General features: G+C 39.4%; 2 protein-coding genes across 5 annotated transcripts in view; one reads left to right on the top strand and one right to left on the bottom strand.

The window, feature by feature from the left end:
* The window catches only part of sil1 (SIL1 nucleotide exchange factor), a 76,410-nt gene extending 67,725 nt beyond the window's left edge, over positions 1 to 8,685 (bottom strand). The window contains exons 1-3 of one of the 2 annotated variants that reach the window (XM_003215258.4): positions 8,535 to 8,685; positions 1,770 to 1,880; positions 1,159 to 1,300 (exon numbers count right to left, since the gene is read on the bottom strand). In XM_003215258.4, the coding sequence (XP_003215306.2) occupies positions 1,159 to 1,300; positions 1,770 to 1,874 (247 nt within the window). In that variant the 5' untranslated portion in view covers positions 1,875 to 1,880; positions 8,535 to 8,685. Of the gene's footprint in view, positions 1 to 1,158; positions 1,301 to 1,769; positions 1,881 to 8,351; positions 8,504 to 8,534 lie in introns of those variants that run through there. The other variant, XM_008115376.3, reaches the window with a different exon arrangement.
* Positions 8,686 to 14,998: 6,313 nt separating this feature from the next.
* matr3 (matrin 3) overlaps positions 14,999 to 27,692 on the top strand; it is a 32,455-nt gene continuing 19,761 nt past the window's right edge. The window contains exons 1-3 of one of the 3 annotated variants that reach the window (XM_003215259.3): positions 15,165 to 15,184; positions 23,507 to 23,607; positions 26,495 to 27,559. In XM_003215259.3, the coding sequence (XP_003215307.1) occupies positions 26,660 to 27,559 (900 nt within the window). In that variant the 5' untranslated portion in view covers positions 15,165 to 15,184; positions 23,507 to 23,607; positions 26,495 to 26,659. Of the gene's footprint in view, positions 15,185 to 23,506; positions 23,608 to 26,494; positions 27,560 to 27,692 lie in introns of all 3 variants that reach the window. The other 2 variants (XM_008115394.2, XM_008115402.3) reach the window with 2 other exon arrangements.

A 27,692-nucleotide genomic window follows, 5' to 3' on the forward strand; every position in this document is an offset into this window, starting at 1 on the left:
GCAGGAAAATTGCATTCATAGAACCCCCAACAGATGGCCATCCAGTCTCTGCTTAAAAGTCTCCAAAGAAGGTGCTTTGAATGTGATTTGCTGCTTCTTGGCAGGGGATTGGACTGGATGGCCCAAGAGGTCTCTTCCAACTCTAGAATTCTATGATTCTAAGGAGACTCCACCACACTCCAGGGCAGAGAGTTCCACTGCTGAACAGCTCTCAGTTTGGAAGTTCGTCCTAATGTTCAGGTGGAATCTCCTTTCCTGAAGTTTGAAACCATTGTTCCATGTCCTAGTCTCCAAGGCAGCAGAAAACAAGCTTGCTCCCTTCTCCCTATGACTTCCTCTCACATATTTATACATGGTCCTCATCATGCTTCCTCTCAGCCTTCTCTTCTGCAGGCTAAACATGCCCAGCTTTTTAAGCTGGTCCTTATAGGGCTTGTTCTCCAGACCCTTGATCATTAGAGTCTCTCTCCTCTGGACACATTTCAGCTTGTCAACATCTCCCTCAAACTGCAATGCCCAGTGTGATTCCAGGTGTGGCCTGACCAAGAATAGAGGGGTAGTATGCCTTCCCTGGATCTGGACACTATACTCCTATTTATGCAGGCCAAAATCCCATTGGCTTTTTAAGCTGCCACATCACATTGTTGGCTCATGTTCACCTTCCTCCCCATGAGGAATCCAAGCTATTTTTCACACGTACTGCTGTCAAGCCAGGCGTCCCCCATTCTGTATATTTACATTTCATTTTTTCTGCCTAAGTGGAGTAGCTTGCATTTGTCCCTGTTGAACTTCATTTTATTAGCTAGAAATAGCCAGGAGCTCTCCGGACAAACAATGATGAAGTCACGGAGCCACAGAGCATGAGGAAAATGGGATGGCAGCACTAACCTGTGTGACCAGGAGAACCAGTTTTGAATCAGAATTTGCCAAGATGTTCACACACACACATACCAAAATTTGCAGGAGTTACAGAGCATTCCTCAACGTTTTCTAACTTGGGATAAAGCTTAAGAAGTGACTTCCAGCCTTGTTTGGGGCATATGGCCCTGTAGACAGGTCCCATGTCACACTATTTTGGAGTTTTCACAGTGGAGTGAAGTAATATTCTGAACAATACAGAATAGATAAGCCGTGTACAATTAGTTATATTTAGTTTACCTGGTTGCACTCGTTGCCACTGATTTGTTGGGTAAAATACATCCAGGTCTTCAGAATCTAGTTCCTCCTCTTCCTCCTCTACCAACTCTTTTCTGTTCTCTTCCTTTAAATCACTATCTTCTGTTTTTGTCAAAGCAAACTCCTTCAACATAAGATACACCAGTTTAAAACTCTATATGGGTCATTTTCTAATTGACTAAAAATGCTTTATTGACTATATTTTGACTAAATAGCCTTTCAAATACCCAAATAACCATTAAATTATTTGCACATAAAGCATAGAGTTAAAAGAGATTACTCTATATTCTCAAGTATGAGTCGAACTTACACTATATACTCAAATATAAGTTGAGGGCAGGTTTTGGGGCCAAAATTATGGATCTTGATATGACCTGTGGATAAGTCAAGGGTCATTCCACAAAGAGGGGGAAGAATGACTCTACTTAAAAGTTGGATGGATCAACATAGTACAGTACTCACATTGACGCATTAATAAGAACTCAGGTTTTTTGGATTGATGTTTTGACTAAAATAATTGAACAAGCCTATCTTACCAACACCAATTCATTTTAATGACTGAGCTACAGTTTTCAATTCTTAAGGATACTTACTGACACTCTATCATTTAAGCATGAAGAGAAACTTGTTATAAAAAGCAGCAAGATCATCAAGTTGAGCTTCATCACAATGGACCAAAAACAGATGCTGTGAGACATTGCAACCTGAAATTAAACAGCAGATTAATCAAGTTTCCTTTCCCCTTTTCATCATGTTAGCATCACTTTCACTACATTGTACAATTTCATTGTCTAGGAAGACTCCACAGCATGTAAAAATGCCACTAAGCTAAACATATTTTCCCTTGGGTTACATCAGGAGAGGCTGGCAGAACGTTGGATAAGCGAATATGTTGGATAATAAGGAGAGATTAAGGAAAAGCCCATTAAACATTAAATTAGGTTATGATTTTACAAATTAAGCACCAAAACATCATGTTATACAACAAATTTGACAGAAAAAGTAGTTCAATACACAGTAATGCTATGTAGTAATTACTGTATTTATGAATTTAGCACCAAAATATCACGATGTATTGAAAACATTGACTACAAAAATGCGTTGGATAATCCAGAAAGTTGGATAAGTGAGACTCTACTGTACTATCAATGCATATGTTTATTTAGCCTAGATGCAAATTTTATGAAATATGGAATTTCTCTCAGGCTATCTGCTGTGGGAGATCAGCAATTTTCCCCACCAGGGACTATCATCCACACATATTAGTATCATTGGATGCAATTGTTTATTTATTCTCTTTTTCTACCAGTCCAGGGACCACCACTTTGAGGAACACTGGTGTATGCAGTATCCATACACATTCATGGCTCAATATATTTTGTTTTTCTATGTATGTATGTATGGGAAGCTATATTGTGTATAGATGTACACATTTTGAGTACCATAGATACTTGTGTACAAGTTCACCTCAGGTATAAGTTGAGGACAACCTTAGGGGCCAAAATTATGGATTTTGATATGATCTCTGGATAAGGGTCATTCCGCAGGGAGGAGAAAGAACTAACGCCACCTCAGGAGGCCAACTAAGCCTGGCCATTGCCATTTCCCCACCCAGGCATACATAAAGGCTAGACACAGCACCACAGAGGAGAGAACAGAGGGAATCAGTGCTTCTTTTGGGCTCTCTCGGGATGGACTTTTGCCCTGTGTTGCTCTACTCAGAGATGGTTTCTTTTTTCTTATAAGAATTGAGGTATAATACTTAAATTGATCTGTGGATAGGCCAACCCAGTTTCAGGGGCTGATTTTTTCCTAGACTTATACATGAATATATACTGCAACTTCTTTCTTTCTGCATAGCACCATACAAATAGTCTGCTTCCCTATCCAAATTTTGGATGGCTGAACAAGTATTGCGCTCTTTCATTAGCAACCACTATCATTCCTTTATTTTCTCAGCACAGAGAAAGCAGCAAAGGGAAAACCACTTGCAAAGTCAGCCTGAGCTGCTAGACTACTATGTGGGAGATGGACAACAGTTTGGGAGAGCCAGGTTATTCCCAATGAGCCCCAGGTCTCAAGGTTTTCTATGTATTGAAGTGAACCTAAGAGGTGTGCACCTGTGCCTCACTTCACAAGGCACAGATGTACACCTCTTAAGTTTGCTTCACATTTGCCAGCCATCTTCACAGAGAACCTGTGCCAGAGGCAATGGTCATTTTGCTCACTCCTTCTGTGCCAAAGGTGCCCCCAAAATCTGGCAGAAAGTAAAATCTCACCTGGCCTGACACTCAAACCTTCCCATGTGTGCTAGACAGTTGAGAAAGGTCAACAGCAAACAAATGAGGTTTGGAGGGCCTTTCTCTGGGAAGAAAAAAGGGGAAGGAAAGTACGTATCCCAGCGATTACACTGCTGATAATGTTTTAAGAGGGAGATTACTTTCCAAATACTCCTAGCAGTTTCTGTAATGAGTCCTTCTTTTCATCTACCTTCAAGATACACAGCATTGCATCCAAAAGCACAACAGTTGGTGAAGGAACAGAAGAGAAAAAAAATCAGTTTCATAATACAGTATATTTGTGTATTTGTGTATTTGTGGGGGAATATGTTCCAAGTTTCCTAATGGGTACCTAAAATCAAAGATAATAGTGAACCCTATCTTTTGATTATATATGGGCTGCAAGCAAACCATAGAATCACCTAGAAACATTTTCAGAAGGATTTTCTTTTGTGTGGGGGGACTTGGATAAGTGAAACCAAGATACTGAATCCATGAATAAGGGGGTCGGTCATACTTTACTTTGATAAATTAATAATCCTTGAGAAAAACTAACCATTTGGAATCTGAGTTGCTTACCAAACAACCAAGGGGGAAAATAGCTGTAAAAAAGAGGATGAAACCAATAAGCTCTAGTTATTCATAAGAACTTACCGCACAGAAATATCATTCAGTTAGTTTTACAACAGAGACTGAAGGACCTGAACAACCACAGGATGGGAGGACATTGCTATTGTTGAATCATAAACATGTGCTGTTGTAAATGCACTCAGCGTTTTGCCGAGAAATGTATGTGAACGCCTAGGAAAAAATACCAAGAAAATTGAAGCCAAATACTAATTTCTCCTTTTTTTAAAAAAAAAGTTTTTAAAAAAAAGCTTTATAGGGAGAAATATGATTCTGGAATATCTTCTCATAGAATGCCTAACACAAAGTGTTCAAATATTTACTCTTTCCATGCCATTTCTAAAAAGTAGGTAGCAGGTGGATTTTTCTGTAAGACTATGTTCAGAAGTGCTCTGAAATAAGAGATCTGTAGACCACTATCAGTGTGTGAGCTGCCCATTTGTGATGGGTTCCCAGGAAAGAATCTATGATTGTTTGACTTAGACCATCTGTCGAGGGTGTTTTGTTTGTGTTTCTCTTGCATGGCAGGGGGTTCGGCTAGATGGCCCATGTTTTCCAACTCTATTTCTATGAAAGAACGAACAGTGGTAATCATTGGGCATAAGTGCAGGACGGACCCATGGCACATTACAAAGGAAAACGCCAACTCCCCGATATTGAGATTCAGAAACACTGTTCTGTGCTATGGCATATTGTAAGTCCTGTTCTTTATTTCCTTTTCTCATACCTTATTATGAATATGAGAGGTTTTTTTGTCTCCCTAGAACTATGGAGGACTAGATAAGACAGCATTGCTTTCTTTGTTTTATTGATGCTTCTTCTGGTATTTTTGGTTTTTACTTGATTCTCATAAACCGGTGGTTCCCAACCATGGGCCAGGGCTCATTGGTGGGCCGGGAGACTTAAAATAAGGTCCGAAAGACATGCAGAGAAAATTGCAACTGCGCATGCACCAGGGGTGCGTGGCGCCATTGGAGGGCAAGAGAGAGAGAGGGAGGGAAGGAAGGAAGAAGATGCCAGCATGTTGCCCTTGGCAGCGCTTTCTTGGCTTCCCAGACCAGGGCAGAGAAAACTCACCCAGTGGCATGTGGGAGGGAGCAAGAGAGAGAGAAGAAGAGGGAGATGGATAGATGGATGGATGGATGGAAGGCCATTGCATTTGCCAGCGTTTTCACGGCCTTGGGAGGCTTCCCAGGCCAGGGCGGAAGCGAGAGATTGAAGAAGAATCCCCCAAAGTTGTTGTTGTTAGCTCCCATTGCCACACATCAGTTGTAATGGGAAAACAGCCCTTTGTAAGACCCTGTTTAGGCCCCCAAAGCTGTTGATGTTGTTGTTGTTGTTGTTGTTAGTAGTAGTAGTAGTAGTAAAGCTGTTAGGGACAGTTTTTTGTATTTTTTTTTCAACCTCAGCCCCCTCCTCTTCTGTTTTTTTATCATGAGAGTTAACAAAATCCATGGATAATAACACAGCACAACCAAAAAAAAATTTTTTTTCTTGCTGTCTTTGTTTTCAGGCCTGTTCCTGGGGTTATTTGGGGTGCTGATTCAGAAAATTGCGTTTGATCGACCACATCAGCTCTAGATTATAAGATATGATTTTCTGTAGGTGAGCAGATTGCAACTACTGGATGGCATATGCTATGTATCAGAAACTAGAGTTGATGTGGTCTATCCAATGCAATTTTCTGAATCAGCACCCCAAATAGCCAAACCGAATCTAAAGTTGACCAAAAATTGATTCATAACCCTTTTGGTACTAATCTTGGAGAGTAGTCCCTGGTCAAAGTGGTCACTGGTCAAAAAAGGGTTGGCAGCCACTGTCATAAACTGTCAAAATCAACAACAAAAAGTTCCTCATACTTCATGACCCCATCCCTCCACGATCAAGATGTTTTGAGAGGGAGATCCTGTACTGGAATCTGAAATGGTCACAACTTCTGTCTCTCTCAGGATAAGGGATCCCTAAATCCCTTAAGAACCAAATGGACTACATGGAACTACTCCTATTATGAAGTAAAAAATACAGTTGTCCCTACTGGGGCTTGAACTGGGAGGGTTGGAATGCGTGTCATCCAGTCTAAAATGGAGGGGTTTGTTTCCTTACACATTTTCTGCTCATTAGACACAAAATGCACTTGCCAGTACTCTTTCATACATCTCTTTTCAGGATCTGGAACGTGGGTCAACTGTTTGAATGTCAGAAGGATCCTCTCAACTTTGTTCCACAGCAACCCACCACTGACTACAGCTATCCCCCTCCAGATTTCCAGTTGATTACAGTATCTTCTTGTATTATAAATGTCATCTCCTAATTGGTTCTAACCTAAAATTGTGAGGAAAGTTTATTAAATTGCAAAAACTGTTTTTGCAGGACATCCTGCAGCACATTTTGCCATTGTTTTTCAATTAATATCTAATTAAGTCTCAACAAATTCAACATAGTTTGTAGCAGACAAAAAACCAAATTTCTGGAGTATAACTACTACTACTCAACAAATACAGTTGAGTCTCGCATATCCAACCTTCGCTTATCCAACGTTCTGGATTATCCAATGCAGTCTGCCTCCTGCCCAGATCCACAGCTGTTTCTCTAGGCAGCAAGGACTGAACTTTTTACGGATTTAACTTCCAACAATGTTATTACTGAAAGTTCATTTTATGCAATTCTATCTTTATTTGTAGTCAATTTGTTAGTAGCCAATGATTTTAAAATCAATGCTTTCAATACATTGCAATGTTTTGGTGTTAAATTCGTAAATACAGTAATTACTACAAAATGTTACCGTGCATTGAACTACCTTTTCTGTTGATTTGTTGTAAAACCTGATGTGTTGGTGCTTAATTTGTAAAATCATTATGTAATTTGACATTTAATAGGCTTTTCCTTAATTCCTCCTTATTATCCAACATTTTGGCTATCCAACGTTCTGCCGGCCCGTTTATGTTGGATTTAGTGAGACTCTACTGTACCACAAAATTAAACAAGAATAACACTTTCAAAACAGGAACAGATTTTTTTCAAATTTTGTTGCATAGTATTATTCATGGATTTGATCTAAAATTTACATTCTCTAAGGGCCCTTCCACACAGCCATATAACCCAGAATATCAAGGCAGAAAATTCCACATTATCTGAGTGTGGATTCAGATAACCCAGTTCAAAGCAGATATTGTGGGATTTTCTGCCTTGATATTCTGGGATATAGGAGCTGTGTGAAAGGGCCCTGGGTTATCTGAATCCACACTGCCATATATCTCTGTTCAAAGTAGAAAATGTGGGAATTTATTCAGCTGTGTGGAAGGGGTCTTAGTCCTCCAGTGTGACTCTGTGGTCAACTTCCTTCAGTCATACTTGAGAGCTTAGATACGAGAGAAAAACCTCTCCAGGAATCTGTACATCCCGCAATGCAATTCTGTGGTCAGCATCCAGCAGAAGCTGGCCATAGCCCCGTACTGGAGGACTTAGAAACCCCTAGAGCTGAAAAAGTAGGCAAAGAGTATGCATCCCATCTGAAAACCTTGTGTCAGGCGTGACTTGAGAAACTGCAAGTCGCTTCTAGTGTGAGAGAATTGGCCGTTGTACAGGGGATGCCCATATGTTTTACCATCATGGAGAGGCTTCTCTCATGTCCTCACATGGGAAGTTGGAAATGACAGACAGGAGCTCACTCCACTCTCCAGATCGGAACAGCCGACCTTTCAGTCAGCAGTCCTGTCGGCACAAGGGTTTAACCCAGTGGTTCTCAACCTGGCGTCCCTAGCTGTTTTTGGCCTTCAATTCCCAGAAATCCTAACAGATGGTAAACTGGCTGGGATTTCTGGGAAATTCAGGACAAAAACATCTGGGGACTCCATTGGTTTAACCCATTGTGCCACCTGGGGCTCCATAATTTGACTGTGTAGATACACTTTATGAAGTTGACAGAGGCCCCTTCTACACTGCCATATAAAATCCAGATTATCTGCTTTGAGCTGGATTATATGGCAGTGTAGACTCATGTAATCCAGTTCAAAGCAGATAATATGGATTATTTGGCAGTGTAGAAGGGACCTGTGGGCCCTTCTACACTGCTCCTTTATCCCAGGATCTGATCCCAGGTTTTCTGTTTATCCCAGATTACACAGTTTATAATCCAGTTTAAAGCAGAAAACCTGGGATAGGAACCTGGGATATAGGGGGGGGGGGTGTAGATCCAGCCCTTCCACACAGCCCTATAACCCAGAATACCAAGGCAGAAAACCCCACAATATCTGCTTTGAACTGGGTTACCTGAGTCCACGCTGCCATATATTCCAGTTCCAGTTCAAAACCGATATTGTGGGATTGTATTCAGTTGTGTGGAAGGGGCCTGAGTGGATAGGCGCGGGCAAGCAGGCCAGGAGCGCCCCTCTTTCCTCCCGCAGCCCCTCCTCTCCCTCCCAGCTGCTCAGGCAGCCCCCTCCCACTCCCTACCTCTTGGCCGGCCTGCCTTCCAGTAGGAGCCAGAGGCGAGCCAGAAGAGCCTCCCACCAATCAGGAGGAGACACGTCACCACCTTCCTCTTCCTCTCTCCCTTTCCAGCAAAGAGCAGTCGAAGCAGCTCCGCCCTCTCCGCGGAGTCACGTGACGTCACTCGCCTGTAGAGATAGGAACGTTTAGAGGAACCCCCCTCCCCCTCAGAATGAGAACTACCGGCCTCTTTTGGGGGAAAGGAGGAATTGTGTCCACCGTGGGTGCTAAGCGGAATGGAGTCTGTAGTCAACTAATCAGAGGCCCCTTCCACACAGCTGAATAAAATCCCACCTTATCTGCTTTAAACTGGGATAGCCTCACGTGGATTCCAGGCAAGATTCTGAAAAAGATCATTAAGGAAGTGGTCTGCAAACGCTTAGAAACAAATGCAGTCATCACTAATAGTCAACACGGATTTATTAAAAACAAATCATGTCAGACTCAGCTGATCTCTTTTTTCGATAGAGTTACAAGCTGGGTAGATGCGGGGAATGCCATGGATGTAGCGTATCTGGATTTCAGTAAGGCCTTTGACAAGGTCCCCCATGACCTTCTGGCAAACAAGCTAGTAAAATGTGGGCTAGGCAAAACGACAGTTAGGTGGATCTGTAATTGGCTAAGTGAACAAACCCAAAGGGTGCTCACCAATGCATCTTCTTCATGCTGGAGAGAAGTCACGAGTGGAGTGCCGCAGGGTTCTGTCCTGGGCCCGGTTCTGTCCAACATCTTTACTAATGACTTATGAAGGGCTAGAAGGCATGATTATCAAGTTTACAGATGACACCAAACTGGGAGAGATAGCCAACACTCCATAAGACAGGAGTAGATTCCAAAACGATCTTAAAAGATTAGAGAGCTGGGCCAAAACTAACAAAATGAAGCTCAGCAGGGACAAATGCAAGATACTCCACTTAGGCAGAAAAAATGAAATGCAAAGATACAGGATAGGGGACGATGCCTGGCTCGACAGCAGTACGTGTGTAAAACAACAAGTTAAACATGAGCCAACAATGTGATGTGGCGGCAAAAAAAGCCAACGGGATTTTGGCCTGCATCAATAGGAGTCTAGTGTCTAGGTCCAGGGAAGTCATGCTCACCCTCTATTCTGCCTTGGTCAGACCACATCTGGAATCACACTGTGTCCAATTCTGGGCACCGCAATTGAAGGGAGATGTTGACAAGCTGGAATGTGTCCAGAGGAGGGCGACTAAAATGATCAAGGGTCTGGAGAACAAGCCCTATGAGGAGCAGCTTAAAGAGCTGGGCATGGTTAGCCTGCAGAAGAGACGGTTGAGAGGAGACATGATAGACATGTATAAATATGTGAGAGGGAGTCATAGGGAGGAGGGAGCAAGCTTGTTTTCTGCTGCCCTGGAGACTAGGACGCAGAACAATGGCTTCAAACTGCAGGAAAGGAGATCCTACCTGAACATTAGGAAGAACTTCCAAACTGTGTGAGAGAGCTGTCCAGCAGTAGATCTCTCTGCCCCAGAGTGTGGTTGAAGCTCCTTCTTTGGAGACTTTTAAGCAGAGGCTGGATGGCCATCTGTGGGGTGCTTTGAATGTCATCTTCCTGCTTCTTGGTAGGGGGTTGGACTGGATGGCCCGTGAGGTCTCTTCCAACTCTATGATTCCATGATTCTATATGTGGCATTGTGGACTCAGATAACCCAGTTCAAAGCAGATGTTGTGGGATTTCCTCCCATGATATTCCAGGTTATATGGCTGTGTGGAAGGGCCCAGAGAAAGATTAGGGCTTGGAAGGGAGCTCTGAAGATTAAGAGGCTCCTTCTACACTGCCATATAAAATCCAGATAATCTGCTTTGAACTGGATTATATAGCAGTGTAGACTCAAATAATCATCCACTTCAAATCAGATAATGTTTATTATCTGATTTGATCATCTAGATTATATGGCAGCACACTAGAGCATGGATCCACTTTAAATCCTGTTTCTGCCTCCTACAGAAATCTGTGCCCCCTTCCACACAGCTGAATAAAATCCCACATTTTCAGCTTTGAACTGGAATCTATGGCACCGTGTACTCCAATAACCCAGTTCAAAGCAGATCTTGTAGGATTTTCTGCCTTGATATTCTCAGTTATATGGCTGTGTGGAAGGGCCCTGGGGTTTGTAGTTTAGTGAGGTCCAGGACCAGCCTGGCTGGACTGTTTAAAGGGCCCTCCCTAAACCACAAGCCCTAGAATTCTGCAGAAGGCAGAAACCGGATTTAAAATGGATCCATGCTCTCCATGCAGTCATGCCAGCCACATGACCTTGGAGGTGTCTACAGACAACGCCGGCTCTTCGGCTTAGACATGGAGATGAGCACCAACTCCCAGTCAGATACGACTGGACTTAACGTCAGGGGAAACCTTTACCTTTACTTTACATGCTGTAATGTGATGAAGTCCGTAGAAGGGGCCTGAGAGGCCAAGACACATCACTGAATGCTGAAGTTGGGTTTGTCCATGTTATAGTATTTTGCCATTTCGATGTATGGATGTGAAAGTTGGATAGTGAAGATAATGGATAGGAAGAAAATCTACTTATTTAGGATGTGGTGCTGGAGGAGAGTTTCATGGAGATCAATAAATGGGTTCCAGAGCAAATCATCTTCCAGACATACCCTATATCCCAGAATCTGATCCAAGGTTTTCTGCTTTAAATTGGATTATATGGGTCCGCACTGCCAGATAATCTGGGATAAACAAAAAACCTGGGTTCAGATCCTGGGTTATTGGGCCAGTCTGGGGCCCCTTCCACACAGCTGAATAAAATCCCACATTTTCAGCTTTGAACTGGAATATATGGCAGTGTGGACTCAACCCAGTTCAAAGCAGATATTGTTCGGTTTTCTGCCTTGATATTCTGGGTTATATGGCTGTGTGGAAGCAGGGCTGTAGCCAAGAGGGGGGGGGGGCTTAGGGTTTCAACCCCCCCCCCCCCCAATTTTTCAGGTTTTTTTTAAATCAATGGAACCTGTTTTCTAAATTATTTTGCATTATGGAACTACTCTTCATGTTTTGCTAAAAATTTTAACCCCCACCCCCAATTTTTTTTCTGGCAATGGTCCTGTGTGGAAGGGTCCTTTCTCTGCCAAAGAATGCTGATGCTTAACAAAACTACAACTTTCTGGACAGTCGTCACCCTATTTCAAAGAATGTGTGCTCTCAATTCTGTCAATTTTCTAATTGGGTTATTTTTCCCGAAATCACCTATATGGTGGTCACGTTTTCATAAATTAGGCTTTCTTTGTCATTTTAAAATTAGCAAACCAATGGAAGGGCTGGCTTTTTCCTTTGTTAGGTGTGTTGCTCATTTTTTATGGTTTTATTTCTGAAGATCATACAAATAACAATGCATTACAGTACAAACTTTGACATTCTATAAATCAATATAGATAACTATTTACATTTTTTGTGATTAAGTAACATGTTCCGTTTATTTCAATATATATCAATTACTTTCCCCTTAAATCCCTCCTTCCTTTCCTCCCCTCTTCCCATTTGGGTCAGCTTGTTTGAATACATTGATTTAATTGTTTGGATGGCCTGGTTCAAAATTCTGTAGCTATCATTTCTCTCCGTTTTGCCGATTAAACAATACCATTTCATCATCCAGTCTTGTTTGGAATCACTATTCAGATATGTATTTTTCCTTTGATTAATAAAGTCATTAATTAAATATTCAGAGAGGTAAGATCACCAGGTTTCCAGATCCCACCTTCTTTTATCTTTCCAACCTCAGGCAATTATGGCGTGTATGGCAGATATTATAAATTTTAGTATTTCTGTCCATTCGTTATTCCCTTCCTTTACCTCAATAGTGTGGGACAGAAAATGGGCTTTATTCCAATATAATTTTTGCCCTATTATTTCCTCCATTACTTCCCTGACTATGTTGTAATATTTTTGGATTTCAATGCAATCCCACCACATATGAGAAAATGTACCAATGTCCCCACATTTATGCCAGCATTTATTAGAGATGTTTTCCATAATGTGTGCCAATACCATTTTGAAATTATTTTCCGTTGTGTTTCTTTGATTCTTAGATGTTTATTTTTTTTTTGTCAATCCAGGACCTGACTAGATTCTTGTTAAAGTTTTATCTTGTTTCCAAGCTTCTACTAGGGTATATTTTGTCTTGTAGGATAAGGCTGTTAATTCCTTATATATTTCCCCAATAATTCCTTTCTTTTTTTTTCTATTTTCCAGCTAATTATTCTATCTAATGGGGCATCTATTGCTTCTTTCTTTTTAATTTCCTATATTCTTTGGGACAGGCCTAACCCACGCTATCCAGTTTTTTAACTCGCCTTTGACCTTTACCTTATCCCATTTTTTTATTTCTCTGGTGAGTTCTAAGAGGCGTCATACCTTATTTACTCTGTTTCCTTTCAGAGTCTTAATTAAGTTCCGAAATGTTTGATCTTTGTTTTCCAGGGTTTATAACGGAAAGGGATTATAAAGAGGTGTGAATTTTTTAGTTTACAGATGTCATGTTTAATTGTGTTTTAAAAGTTGTGTTTAACTATGTTTGAAAGGGTAAGTATTAGAGTTACCAGTGCGTGAGGGGTGGTAGCTAGCTCAGCATTCTGAGGCAGGTTGCCATAGTAAGGAGGGCGGAGCCAACTGCCGTTTGGAGAAAAAGGAGGGAATGTTTTAAAGAAGAGTTCAGTCTGTGTTCTTATGAGACCTAAGTTAGGGGATCAGGGAGTTTGGTGACTTATTTTAAGGTAGTCTGTCTGTAATTGGAGGAATTACAGTGAAGACTGATTCTCAGTTGGAGACTCAAATTTTTATTTTTGAGTCAGTTTAAAATAAGTTTGGTGACTTATTTTAAGGTAGTCTGTTTCCAGATAAGGAACAGATAGTCTGTGATTGAAATTCACAGGGTGACTGCAGGTTAAAGCAGTAAAGGAGGAAGTAGTATTTTAAAGTTTGAAACATCTCAATATTTATTCAAAGTACCTCTAAAGAAGTTAGTGTAACCATTAAGCTTGTGCCTCAATAAACGCATTATTGTTCTTTTTAACATCTCAGCTTCTGTCATCTATTTTACCATCAAAAGCAAACAAGAAAGAAGAAAAATAAAATTTTAAAAGTCTCCTTTCTAAGTAGCCAGTGGCTATATCTTCCAATAGTGGTAGCAAAAGTTGATAATCCATTTAACATCTGGTGGCCGCATTATAAACATCTTTACCTCTGGTGGCAGCGGCAGGATTTCAAAAGATTCCCCCCTGCCTGAGTTCTTTGCAATTTGGTGGCAGCGGTGGGATTTTTAAAAGATTCCCCCCTGTCTGATATCTTTGCAGGGATCTATTTTGTTTATTTGAATTTTTTTGCCATTTCTTCCAAATGTACAATGTTGAGAGGAAAGGGCTTGTTATATTTTAATTATCTAGCATTTGCAATTATTTTGGCTCTGGTTTCATTGTAATTCAGTTTTATCATGTCCTGAGCTTTATGTGTTCAGCCATGTAACAGCCATGTTCTGAAAAACAGCATATAAATGGCGTTTCATATAACTAGAAAACAATAAATATTTATAGCCTCAAGTTCTAATGTTGTCTTCCTGGTCTTAGAGACTAGTTTTGCTTTCACAGTAGGAACAGATTTAAGTGCCTGCATTCTCAAGCTCTTCCCTCCCATTCTGCTTCAGTCTGCAGTGTTCAGGCTGGTACATTCAGCATGCCAGTTTACAATACTATGGCGGTATCAGACTCAGAACATTGCATGTAATCTGGAGCGTTATTGAGGTCTTATAGTACGCAATTATTTCCTCTCCGTGTTGTTGAAGGCTTTCATGACTGGAATCACTGGGTTGCTGAGTTTGCCAGGCTGTATGGCCATGTTCCAGAAGCATTCTCTCCTGACGTTTCATCCACATCTATGGCAGGCATTCTCAGGGGTTGTGAGGTCTGTTGGAAACTAGGCAAGGGAGGTTTATATACTGTATCTGGAAAATCCAGGGTGGGAGAAAGAACTCTTTCTGTTGGAGGCAAGTGTGACTTTTGCAATTGGCTACCTTGATTAGTATTGAATAGCCTGCAGCCTCAAGGACTGGCTGCTTCCTGCCTGGGGGAGGTGTTTTTTGGGAGGCCCTGATTGTTTTCTGTCTGGAATTCCCGTTTTCTTAGTGTTGTTCTTTATCTACTGCCCTGATTTCATCTCCCTTCCATACTACATACCTTATGGTTGTACTGAGCAATGGGCGGGTAGACTGCATTACAGTGTAAAGATGCACCTTCAAGCATTTTGCATGCAGGGTACCCAACCCTGCATCCAAAATGCCGAGATTTGTTTTTCAAAAGTAGGCGAAAATAAGAGGGTTCCTTTCTCGCGATATTTGAGGTAGCGGGGGAGGGAAGAAGGGACGAATTCTCGCGCGATTCGGCGCGTGCCCACAAAGCGCTGCGCGCGCGGGGAGAACAACGCATGCGCGAGTGGATTAGTGGTCTACGGCGAGCCGTGCGGGAGCGAAGCTTACAGAGCTTCGTCTGAGGAGGGTGTTTTCCCGGTCTCGCTCCTCCTTTGGGGCCCTGTGTCTTGCGTACGCTTGTGGTGGCGAATAAATGAAAAGGCTGGTTACGTTCTTACTGAGGTAGGCCACGCTGTGTCTGATATGTTGAAGGCCGACAGAGCTAGGCCTCTTCCAGCCTGGACCGTTGGAAAGCCAGTGGGGGTGGGGGGGAGGGGGAGGGGGGGGGAGAAGGTGGCTCTAGAACCATCGTGGGGCTCATGCGCCTGCGCAGTCGGGACAGGAGGCGAAGCCAAGGCGCCAGAGTTGGAGGGAGGGGGAGTTCGCTTCAGCGACCAAGGAACCAGGGAAGCAACAGAGCGCATGCGCGAGAGGCGGAGCCACAGAACCCCTTTCGCTTTGGAGTTCCCGCCAGTGCCCATGAATATCTCTTTGTCTCCTTTTCTTCCTTGTAGGTAGATTGTCGTTGTCTCTGGCCCCTTTCATGCGAATAGGTGCTTTCCGAAGTTTGTTTAGTTTACAGAGGAGTGATAGATAAAGAGACGGGAAAGCATACTTCCTATTACCGACACTAAGGTCAAAGCTTACCTCCTTCAAGGCGTCTTTGTTAGCACTTCAGGCCTATTTGAATAACGGAGGACCCTTCCACACTTCTGTATAACCCAGAATATCAAGGCAAACAATACTAATAATAAATCTTTATTAACACTTTTCTCCCTCACGGGACTCAAAGCAGCTTAAAACATATTAAAATCAAATAAATAAATCACATCAATAATAAGTATAAGCGTCATAAAATAAACACATTTGAAAACTGTAATGTACATTCACATTAATGTGATATCGAGATATAAATTGCACTTTGCTCCAGTCCAAACACGATATTTCCCGTTACTCTTAATTAATTTTCTTCACTAAAAGCCTGTCTAAACAGGTTTTTAGTTGGTTCTTAAAATAACTGGATTATCTGAGTTCACACTGCCATGTGGATTTCAATGTGGATTTTATACAGCTGTGTGGTAGGGGACTGAAAAGCTATCGACACAGTGCTTTGCCTCTACTATCTTTCACACCAAGGAATAACTCTTCTATCATGGTGTCAAGGGCTTTCATGGCCGGAATCACTGGGTTGCTGTGAGTTTTCTGGGCTGTATGTCCATGTTCCAGAAGCATTATTTCCTGTCGTTTCGCCCGCATCTATTGCAGACACCCTCAGAGGTTGTGAGGTCTGTTGGAAACTAGGCAAGTGAGGTTTATATATCTGTGGAATGTTCAGGGTGGGAGAAAGAATTTTTGTCTGCTTGAGGCAAGTGTGAATGTTGCAGTTGGCCACCTTGATTAGCATTGAATGGCCTTGCAGCTTCAGAGCCTAGCTGCTTCCTGCCTGGGGGAATCTTTTGTTGGGAAGTCTTAGTTGGCCCTGATTGTTTCCTGTCTGGAATTCCCCTGTTTTAAGAGTATTCTTTATTTATTGTCCTGGTTTTAGAGTTTTTTAATACTGGTAGCCAGATTTTGTTCATTTTCATAGTTTCCTGCTTTCTGTTGAAATTGTCTACATGCTTGTGAATTTTAGTGGCTTCTCTGTGTAATCTGAAGTGGTTGTTAATACCTCCCATCAAAGAATTCCCTCAGGCAGGAAGCAGCCAGGCTTTGAATCTGCAAGGCCATTCAATGCTAATCAGGGTAATCAAGTGCAACATTCACACTTGCCTCAAACAGTCGAGTTCTTTCTCTCAATCTTGATTTTTCACAGATATATGAACCCCACTTGCCTAGTTTCCAACAGACCTCACAACTTCTGAGGATGCCTGCCATAGATGTGGGTAAAATGTCAGGAGAGGATGCTTCTGGAACATGGCCATACAGCCCATAAAACTCAAAGCAACCCTATTCTTCTATCCACCTCATCACATTGAAAGGGGAAAGCAAGGGTGACCCTCCCTTAGAGTTCTGACTCCCCATCACACTCACATGTGGAAATGTAAAAGCTGACAATGCCTTCATTTTACATTCATCACAAGTTCAGTATTACTGTTTTAAATCAGGAGAAACAGCAATATACAAAAACCAAGAGATCTCTTGCCCTTTCTAAAGCCTCTTACATTAAAGAAGATTGATACCAGTTTAAAACCACTGTTTTCCATGGGATCTTATGGTTCTGCTTCAAAGCCCATTGGATACAAGAGACTGCTGATTATTGGGCAGTGAGACAGGATGGAAAACTTTTGATAGTTCCCATCACACCTGTTTTTCATTTGTAAAGTAGTAAAGGGAGTAGTAAAGTACAATAAGAGGCAGGAGCTCTGAACATGATTGCTGGCTCATGTTCAGAGTTCCCTCCTTTCAGGACATTTCTGCCTCTTAAACCCTGGAACATGTGAAAAGCTCTGTGCCTCTCCATGCTTGAAGAGATTAATCCACTGACACGAGGGAATTTTACCTCTAAAATAATGGCTTGGCTATTTAGGACCCTACTTTAAATGTGATACAGCCATATTGGCAACAGAAAAGAAAACCAGATGTGATACAGTAGAGTCTCGCTTATCCAACACAAACGGGCCGGCAGAACATTGGATAAGCGAAAATGTTGGATAATAGGGAGGGATTAAGGAAAAGCCTATTAAACATCAAATAACATTATGATTTTACAAATTAAGCACCAAAACATGTTTTGCAACAAATTGACAGAAAAAGCAGTTCAATACACAGTAACTTTATGCAGTAATTACTGTATTTATTAATTTAGCACGAAAAAATCGCAGTGTATTGAAATCATTGACTACAAAAACACTACTAAAAGGCAGACTACGTTGAATAATGCAGATAAGTGCATAAGTGAAGGTTGGATAAGCGAGAGACTACTGTATATCTAACCCCAGAGTGGCTTAACTGTTTGAACTGGAGGCACCCGCTTAAAGCCACAAATGTGCCAAAAATAAATAAACATGACATTTCTAGAAAACCAGTTACGACCCCAAAAGACAGTCCAGGAAATATGAAAGAGTCAAGGGCCACAGCATTTCCTGACCCAGGTGTAGCCACTATAGTACAGGGTGTTTCAAAAAGATGGATCTGATTTGAAATCATTATACCTCTGTAACCATGTGTCACCCCTTGAAAGCGTGGGGCATAGAGTTTCAAATGATTTCCACTAGATTTCTCTCATACAAACTGCCTTTAGCCCCAGTTATTCACACGATGGTGACATAATGCCTAATGAAATATTCTCCATTTGCAGAATTATTTTTTAGACTTGTTTTTGGCTCAAAATGGTTAGTAAAACTTGAAAACTCATTAAACAATTTGTAACTTTTTGTGTGTTACATGGTTCCGTGAAACATACTGCTTTGAAATTGGGTTGATCATTTTGAAACACCCAGTATTTTGCGTTCTTCCTTAGTAATTCCTGTCTTCACTTAATTAGCTGCAAGGTGTGTTGAATTTAATGGACCTCATTCTGAATACATGGAAAACAATACTGGACTACCTCAGGAGATATATTCCTGGCCTTGTTGTAGATATGTGAAATTGGATAATCGTAAATCCTTTTGAATACCATAGAGTTGTGCTGGAGGACCTGGATAATGCCTAAAGCGTATACTGTACTGTATATTTCATTGGATATGGATCAATGAAACTGCAAGCACCTTTACTGCAGTTATAAGGATCATATTGTAGATTGTATCATGATAGTCCAGGAGCAAGTGCTGCTCTACAAATTATGGTTACCTATCTGTAGCATTTTTTCTAGAAAGAAAACAACAGTCATAATCAGTGGGCATGGATATGGTCCTTGCATATGGTTGGTGGCAGTGACCTCTGCAGGTCTTCAGCATTTGATGCCTAAAGAAACACTGATGTGAAGCATATTCTTGATTTACAGAATACTTTGATCATGTAATTTTTAGGTTTATTTCCATCAGAATTGCAAACTTTTTTTCCAGGTTTATATCAAATGTGTAAGTAATACTGAATTTGCCCTTGTTTTATCTGAAAAATTTTTAATGTTAAAGAAATAAAAACTATTCAGCAGTGCATTATATGGTACTTTCAAATAGATGTTTCCTTTTAAAATGATGAATTTGCTTTTGCAGAATTTTGAAACACATTGCTTTGAAGAAAGTGAAAACTTACATTTGATTTCCACAACTAAAGGAATTAGTGTGTGGGCTGGTGATGGCTTGTTAACTAATGATAAAAGATTCAAGCCTTAGGCAGCAGTCTTTGAATATAATTGCATCCAGTCTGCTGGTTGTTTTTCAAGAGCAATTCTCAAAAAATATCTTAATTTTTGAAAAATGTATTTCAGAGTTAGTTACTGATACAACTACAATGTAAATGTGACTTACAAAGGATGTTTGTTTTTAATAACTATGTCAATCTTAATCTAACAAACAGTTCAGCCTACCTTCTGATAGGTAATAGTGTGTTGTACATGTAGTATTTCATTTCTTTTACTGACAATAGAGTGAAAAGACACAATATTGACTAGCTCGTTATTCTTTTAGACTGGTAGCAATTCTGAAAAGTTCTGGGCCAGGATCTGAGTCTCTTCAACCTGAGGCTCCAGATATATAATCTGAGATCTTCAGACATGCAAACACACTCTTACTGAGCTGTGGTCACCTGAAGTCCAACAATCCTCTGTTGTATTCCTGCTCCTTAGTTGGAATGCTCTTTTTCAGGATCCATGGGCTATAGATATGAAACATACTCTGTATATGCATGCACGTTTCGAAATTTTAGTAAAAAAATCAACAACAAACAACTGGGTCAACTAATCTACAGGTCAGTGTGACTACTGTACCTGAGTTCTTATAAAAAAGGAACATCCCCTTCTCTGAATAGAGTGGGACTCCCATATATTAGAAATAGAATAAATGAAACACATTGAAAATAGATTTTCAGTATAATTCAAAATAATGTTAACTTACAACATATTTAATGCAGTGATTGAAATTGTAACTCATTAACAAGTTCACAAATTTGTGGTTGAGTTTTCATGTCATTCACCACATTTAATGTTTCTTGTTTTGGTTTTCAATTGAAGAATTTTTGAAAATCCGCTCTCACAGAGCGGAGTAAAACTTCTTAAAATTCCTTTTTAAATTTTTTCATAGTTCACTACTGCCTGGCAACCCCACAGAAAACCCATGGGTTGGGAACCCCTGCCTTCAAGAAAACAGATACTGGATTCTGTCTAGTACATGAGAATTCAGAAGTATACCTGACCTTAAAATGTTAAAACTTTGGATAGTTTTCATAGGAAACTGCATTATACAATTTCATTTCCTCGTATTTTCTTAAGCTATGAAAGCTTGATCATACAGCATGATTGATATATATTTGTGCAAATTCAATAATGGAATGCATACCCCTCCTACATATTAAATGCCTAAAGTAAACACTGAAAAGAACACTAGAATGAGCCAGGAGAGTATAGTAAGGCATGAATGAAGAATGAAGCTACTCTTATTAAAACTAGATTACAATGTGAATATTAAAGATTTAAGATAAGGAGCTTATGAAAATACAGGTTGAAGAAAGAGTAATTGTTAAATGTCCTTAACAGCCCAGAAATGCTGCTATTAGGACTATTTAGAAGATGTATTAGTTCAAGTAATAAAGAAAGTTGTCAATATTGCTTTGTTTCTGCAAGACTAATAATAGCTAAAACATGGAAGGGGGGAAAAGAGTTAACTATTAAAGATTGGAAAGATAAATTAATAATTATATCTAAATGGCCAAGCTGACAAATAGTAGCAGAGGAGGAAATAATGAATTTGTAAACAAATGGGGGCTGGCACTTGCGTATCTGGAAAAGAAGACAAAGGTTGAGCTGAATATTGCCATAAAGGGGATTTAGTGAAAGAAGATATATGGGTAGTTGCTAGTTACGTGATCCATATTGAGGGGTGTCGGAGGTCAGAGGGGTTGGGTTCATGGGTGTGGGGCTAGAGGGATAGGAAACGTTAAGGTATAATAACTGTACAAGCCAAATTTGGTTTTTTCACATGTTTAACGAGTGCTGACTGATTACCATTTTGCAAACTTGCTTATTCTGTTATATTTTTTATTTTTTTCTGTTTTTTTTACTGTCTGTTTTATTTTTATATACACTATAAAATAAAAAATTAAAAATGTTCTTAACTTTTAACTTAAAAATTAACTTTAAAAATGTCACTTGAGGTTATTTGGTGCATGCACATGATTACAGGTATAAGTTGACCTTGTGTATTAGTTTAGGGCAGATTTGAGAACCAAAACTCTAGATTTTGCTTTGGCACATTGATACATATATACAAATGTCTGTTTAAAATAATCCTAGATGAAAACTTCAGTCATTTCTTAATGGAATAAACTTATATGTTGTGTCAAATATAGAAATATTAGATACATACAGAGAAGATATTCTGCCTTTCAATAAGACTAAAGGAAAAACCTTTTGTGTAAACTGATGTGTTTGTTTGACCAAAGTCAATATGATTCATTTAGACCTGCTACATTCATTGTATTGGTGTTGAAAGAATGTTGTGATTGAACAGGGTTCCTCTTTATGTCAGATTTTGTTTAACTTGTTTGTGATTGTGTGTTCTATTTTATATCTTGCTCAAAATAAAAGGCTATGGATAATTTATAGTGGCTTCCAGGTAAATATAATCAATATGTTGAAATTTAAAATTCCTTTGCAAGTGAAAATGTATGGTGATATACCTCAGGCAAGGAGACATTTTCTGAATATTACTATGCAAACATAAAATTTGATATCAAAGGTCGAAAAAAATGTTTAGAAGGAATAGGCATAGTTTTCTACACTACAAAAAAGAAAACTTCCAACCTGTTTCAGTCAGGTTTTTATTCAAATCTCACAACATGCACATGTGAAATGAACAAACTGAGTTACTAAGCCTTGCAGAAGTAAACAAAAGTAAGTTGATTCTAGGGACTACTTGAAAGATTCTTCTAAAATGCATCCACGGATGAATTTTTCTTTCATTTGATTCCACTTTGTTCATGATTTCTATTTTAATAGGCAAAATTAGAGATCTTTGTCACTTTTAATTTGTGGTGATTACGTAAGAGACTTTTCCTCCTTTTTTCTGTTTTGTTGTTCATACATACTTGGGATTGTGGGGGTCGCTGCTGTTTACTTTGCCTGTTGTAGGCATAAAGCTACCATAAAAACAGCTAGAGTAGCATCTCTATCTATTCCAACTTGACCTTTATTGAACTGATTATTGAAAACATATATAGCATCAAATGTCTGTTTTTCCAGCTCTTCACCGTTCTCCCAATTCCAGCTGGAAAAAAATCCAGCTAGATAGAACAATTTAAAAACTGTAAAAAGCAAGCTTCTTTGATACAGGCTTTATTAATTGCGATTAGATTGTACTCCAAGCCACGTTTCAAGGTTGACAAGAATGATACATTTTTCCTGGGTAGCCTTCCAGCAGGCATTCTAAGAAGCATTTGCTATATTACAGATAAGCTTGAAATCAGTCATTGAAATTAAATGCTTCCATATTTTCCTCAGCTGGGCTTCTATATTGTATGTTGTTTTTTATTACAATGCATAACCACCTCTGTTTTTTCAACTAAGACTAAGCAAGGGATCAGGCATTTATGTAATGTAGCTCCTTCAAGTTCTAGAACATCTTTAACCTTAGTCTTTTCTCCAATCTGTGTCCAAGAATATCCTAATAGTGGGACAGAACTATCACATGTGGATAGCCTGATATTTCTAATGAAGGTCAAAAGGAAAATCATGAGGCTCTTAGGAAACGCGAGGTTTTCTCAGCTATCAATTTCATTCTACTTGAAGCAATTTAGATGTTCTATTCTTGTTTGTCCGTTTCTTTGCTTATATTCACTTCCCATCATGCTTTCAGCCTCATTGAAACACCACCATTTTAAATCTGTCTTTCTCATGTTAAAAAACCTTTTGAAGTGCCTTATTCTGTAATCTTAGAAAAAGGAGTTCAAAGTACTAGTGGTCTGAAGTGCTATGATTCATGTTCATGTAAGCTATTGAACCAGCATTGTAAAAATTGAAATCAGTTTCTGTGTAACAGAATCTGAACTTGAAAGATGAGAGACAGTCGCTTACTTAATAATCTTAACACTCCCCCCTTTTTCTTTATTCTCTTAAATGATCAATTTTCCATACGTAAGACCACAGCGTTGATTTAAAGAAAGCTTTTGAACATTCTAAAAATATCCATTTGAGTTCCTTTCTAGTCCTATATCTTAATCATTAGTTATTAAATATAGTCAGTTGGAGTTTTGGGAACTAAAAATAGGATCATGTTATACAGCATATTTTTACTGTTGTTCCCTTTCCTCCTTCACAACCATATTTCTCTCAGATCACCAACCTTTTTTCGTATTCTATTTTTAAGACTCTAGTATTAAGATTTTTTTCTGATACCTGCTTTTTCTTTGTAGGTTTACATCGATTTCATAATAAAGCCTGGGCAGTTGCAGCTTGTACGGAAGCCAGGCTTTGCAGTGAAACCATCTGCTGATCAGTCCATCTCTGCCAGGAGGTACACCTCAGATACTCCTGGATCTTATATTTTCTGGATCTGATATTTTACAAAATATTCAACAGTTTACTAAAAGCAGAGGTGTAGATGTTTGCCTTTTGTAAGCCTTGCAAATAAGTCTGCATATATACACATAGATGTTAAAATATATTTTGGAATCCCAAAAAAAAATCCCAATCTTCTGAAAATTTGGAAACTTCAAGTTCTGGGATTGTGAAATTAGAAATTAAGGGAAAACAATATCTGCTAGCATTTCCTAGCTTGAGGTAACATCAAGAGGGTAAATATGCCTATTCCCCCCCCCCCCCCCCAAAGGAACACACAGAAAATCTGGCTTGGTTGAAAATCTTGAAGTATGCTAATTAGCTCAAACTGAACCCTCTTTACTATAAACAATAATGTATACCAAATTTATGCTGTTAAATGTTGACATCGGTATCATCCCTATTCCCATGTCAGTTACTTTTTGGGTTACCATAAGACTCTTATGCTTCTAATGCTATTCTTTTTTTTACCCTAATTTACATAAGTTTATATTTTTATCTCAAAAAATCTTTGGCTTTAGGGCTTCATAGCTGAAAGTTAATTCCATCCATTTTAACTTTCAGACTTAATTTGAATCAAGTCTTGTTTTCTGTCTTTCTTCCTGTTACCAGTATCAAGACTCAATTTTAAAACCCGTGAACATCTATAGTAACAGAACATTTACCTATCTGCAAAGAGTCATTACTCACTGATGTATTACTACAGATTATTCTAGTACTTCTGCAAAAGGGGAGTATTTGGATGTGTAAAAATCATGATCCACTCTTCTCTCCTTGCTTCTATTTTGTCTGTTAAGTAAAAAACTGTTTCAAGCATTACAATAACAGTTATTTACTTATTTTTGCTTATGTGTGGGTCTTAATCTAAACAGTTAAAAGAAATGTAGTGAGCTTTTAAGTAGGAAATGTCAAGTACATTCTATCATGGCTGATAAGTCAGTAGGAAAGATGAACAGCTGCATTGCTATTGCTTCTGCTGTGGAAATACAGACTAGATAAGGCAGACATACACTGAAAGGTGATAGTTTTTTTTTCTGATTTTTAAAGGGTTAGGTGCATCTGCTGTGATTCTGTTGCACCTTCTAGCCTGGAAATGATTTATTTACCCTTGCCAAAGAATTGCAAACTTGAAAACAACTGTATCTGCTAAGTATCAAACATTCTTATGTCAAAATTTTGTGCTGCATTGCTAGTGATTGCCAGCATTGTATGCAGAATGGTTATAAAACATTTTTGCTTAGCAAAGAATCATTTTCAGAGATGGTATGTTTGTCACTTGACATTTGATCTTTCTTTTCTACTTCTGTTGACATCTGCTCTGCCCACACAGTATCTGAACTGTTTTTCTAGTTCTACACTTCCATCAATGCTTTTCAGTTTGTTTCTCAACCACATTTAATGGGGAAGGGAACCCTGAATATTAACAGTGAAATACCTTTAGCCTGTATTAACCCTATCATTATTATAATGAGGTAATGATAAATCATCCCCTGAGGCAACATAATGATTGTATATTATAATACTTCTATGTTGTCTTTTTGTGTGTAATTTTAGTCCATATATTCAGACAATAGACACACACACACCCATAAAGCTAAACATTATATCACTGCAGAACTTAACAGTAGCCGAGTTCTTTGGAAAAATACAAACTTACAGCACTTCAGGCTTTTTTATATTTTCCTGCTAAATGGAAAACTGGAAATTATATATTTCACCTTTCAATTATCTAGTAGTCTATTGCTCTGTTTGTCCCATCCCTTTACTATTTCTCAATAACAGGATGGGAACAACAAGGTTTCAGTTAGTGGTATTTTTAGAAGTATCTAAGTAATTTAGTGTTGTATTTTCTTTGAGTGTTCACAGAGCTTGCCCACCTTTGTACTTAGAAAAATCTCATGAGATTTTCTCAAAAGATCACTTAGTAGATGTCATAAAGTATTTAAATATTTACTGTTTGTTTAGGAAGAACTAAATATTTCAAGAAAAGCCTTAAGAAAATAACCATATCAGTTTGTCATGGGATTCTTGTAACAAATGTTGGTTGCAGCTTACTATCAAGAATCATCTGAAAGATAGTTGTACAGGTCTTTGAACAGTGTAACGGTAATAGCACCATAGAATCTCTCTTCTTTAAATAAATCTCCCAATTTGTATATATTTGAGATTTGGCCTTGGTTGGCTTGAGACCTTATGGAGCAGACTAATGTGCCATATCTCATTGCATAATATTAAAACTGGTTGATACAGTTCATATGTGGTTCTCACAGCATATAAACTGTTAATTGATCAAAAAATCTTTTCCTACCAAACGTAAACATACTATTCTTCACACAAGTCTTATCAGTAACTCAGTTTTACTGAGTAGAAATTATATGGTCTTATTTAGTAAGTCATTCATTTAGACACTTATCCAAATATTATCTATTCTTAAATTCTGTCTGTCCTTTCTTATGATGGTATAGGCTTAATTCCAACAAGCGTGAGTTGCATTTCTTGATTCCTTGAGTATTACATTATACCCCCTCCCTGTATCTAGAACAATAACATACGATCTGTACACTCTGCCATTTTAACATGAAAGTTTGAAATCGGGTGATTCTAATCATCTGGTACTTGAAAACCATTTATCATCGGAACAAAATTGCACATTTAGAGGCAAAATTGTGGTGGGGGATCTGTTTTTCCATGCAAGGTATACATGATAGGGTTCTGGGAGCGTCTTCAGGCGATGACAGCTACATAATAAGGTCTTAAATTGTTTCTAGATCTACATGATGCATACTTTAAAAACTGCATCTGCATAAAGGGTTTTATGACTAAAACTGCTTGTTTTCCTACAGACCTGTCTGGTGTTTCTCAGCTTGAAGAAGAAGATCAAGAGTCATTATTGATCCCTTTTCTTGGCGTTACCATTTTGAAGTGAAGTTTACCTAGTTTTCTAGAGTGAGCTTTCTTTTCAGACATCTCTAAAGTTTGATCCATAATAGACGATCTATAGTTCAGCAATGTCCAAGTCATTCCACCAGTCATCTCTCAGTAGGGATTCCCAGGGTCATGGACGTGACCTTTCTGCAGGAATAGGCCTTCTTGCTGCTGCTGCTACCCAGTCTTTAAGTGTGCCAGCATCTCTTGGAAGGATGAACCAGGGTACGGCGCGTCTTGCTAGCTTAATGAATCTTGGAATGAGTTCTTCATTGAATCAACAAGGAGCTCATAATCCGCTGTCTTCTGCTAGTGCATCTTCTCATGCCTTACAGTCTATATTTAACATTGGAAATAGAGGCCCACTCTCTCTGTCTTCTCAACACCGTGGAGATACAGAGCAGGCCACTAACATTCTGGCCAGCTTTGGTTTGTCTGCTAGAGACTTAGATGAACTGAGTCGTTATCCTGAGGACAAGATCACTCCTGAAAACTTGCCTCAAATACTTCTGCAACTTAAAAGAAGGAGAGCTGAAGAAGGCCCATCACTGAGTTATGGTAGAGATGGCAGATCAACTGCACGGGAGCCACCATACAGAGTTCCTAGGGATGATTGGGAAGAGAAAAGGCATTTTAGAAGAGATAGCTTTGATGATCGTGCTTCTAGTCTCAGCCGAGTGGTTGACTATGATCATGGAAGTTGTTCCCAAGAGTCTGTTTATTATGACAGAATGGATTATGAAGATGACAGATTAAGAGATGGAGAAAGGTGTAGGGATGAATCTTACTATGGTGAAACTTCGCATAAGTTTCGTAAATTTGACAGTGAGTATGACAGAATGGGTCGTGGCCCTGAGAGATCTCTCTTTGAGAAAAAAAGAGGTGCTCCCCCTGAGAGCAATGTTGAAGACTTCCATGGACTCTTACCGAAGGTTTATCCCCATCTGTGCTCTATCTGTGATTTGCCTGTCCATTCCAATAAGGTGAGTTAAACATCAGATGCTATTTTTTCTTTACTTTATAGTCCCTGTTGCTTGTTTCTTGCCTCGGTTTCTGTGTTCTGAATACTTACACAAAGACCCTAAAAGAGTTTAAATAGAAAAAATATTTGATTTA

Source organism: Anolis carolinensis, chromosome 1 (genome assembly GCF_035594765.1).
Source record: "Anolis carolinensis isolate JA03-04 chromosome 1, rAnoCar3.1.pri, whole genome shotgun sequence".
Classification (NCBI taxonomy): Eukaryota; Metazoa; Chordata; class Lepidosauria; order Squamata; family Dactyloidae; genus Anolis; species Anolis carolinensis.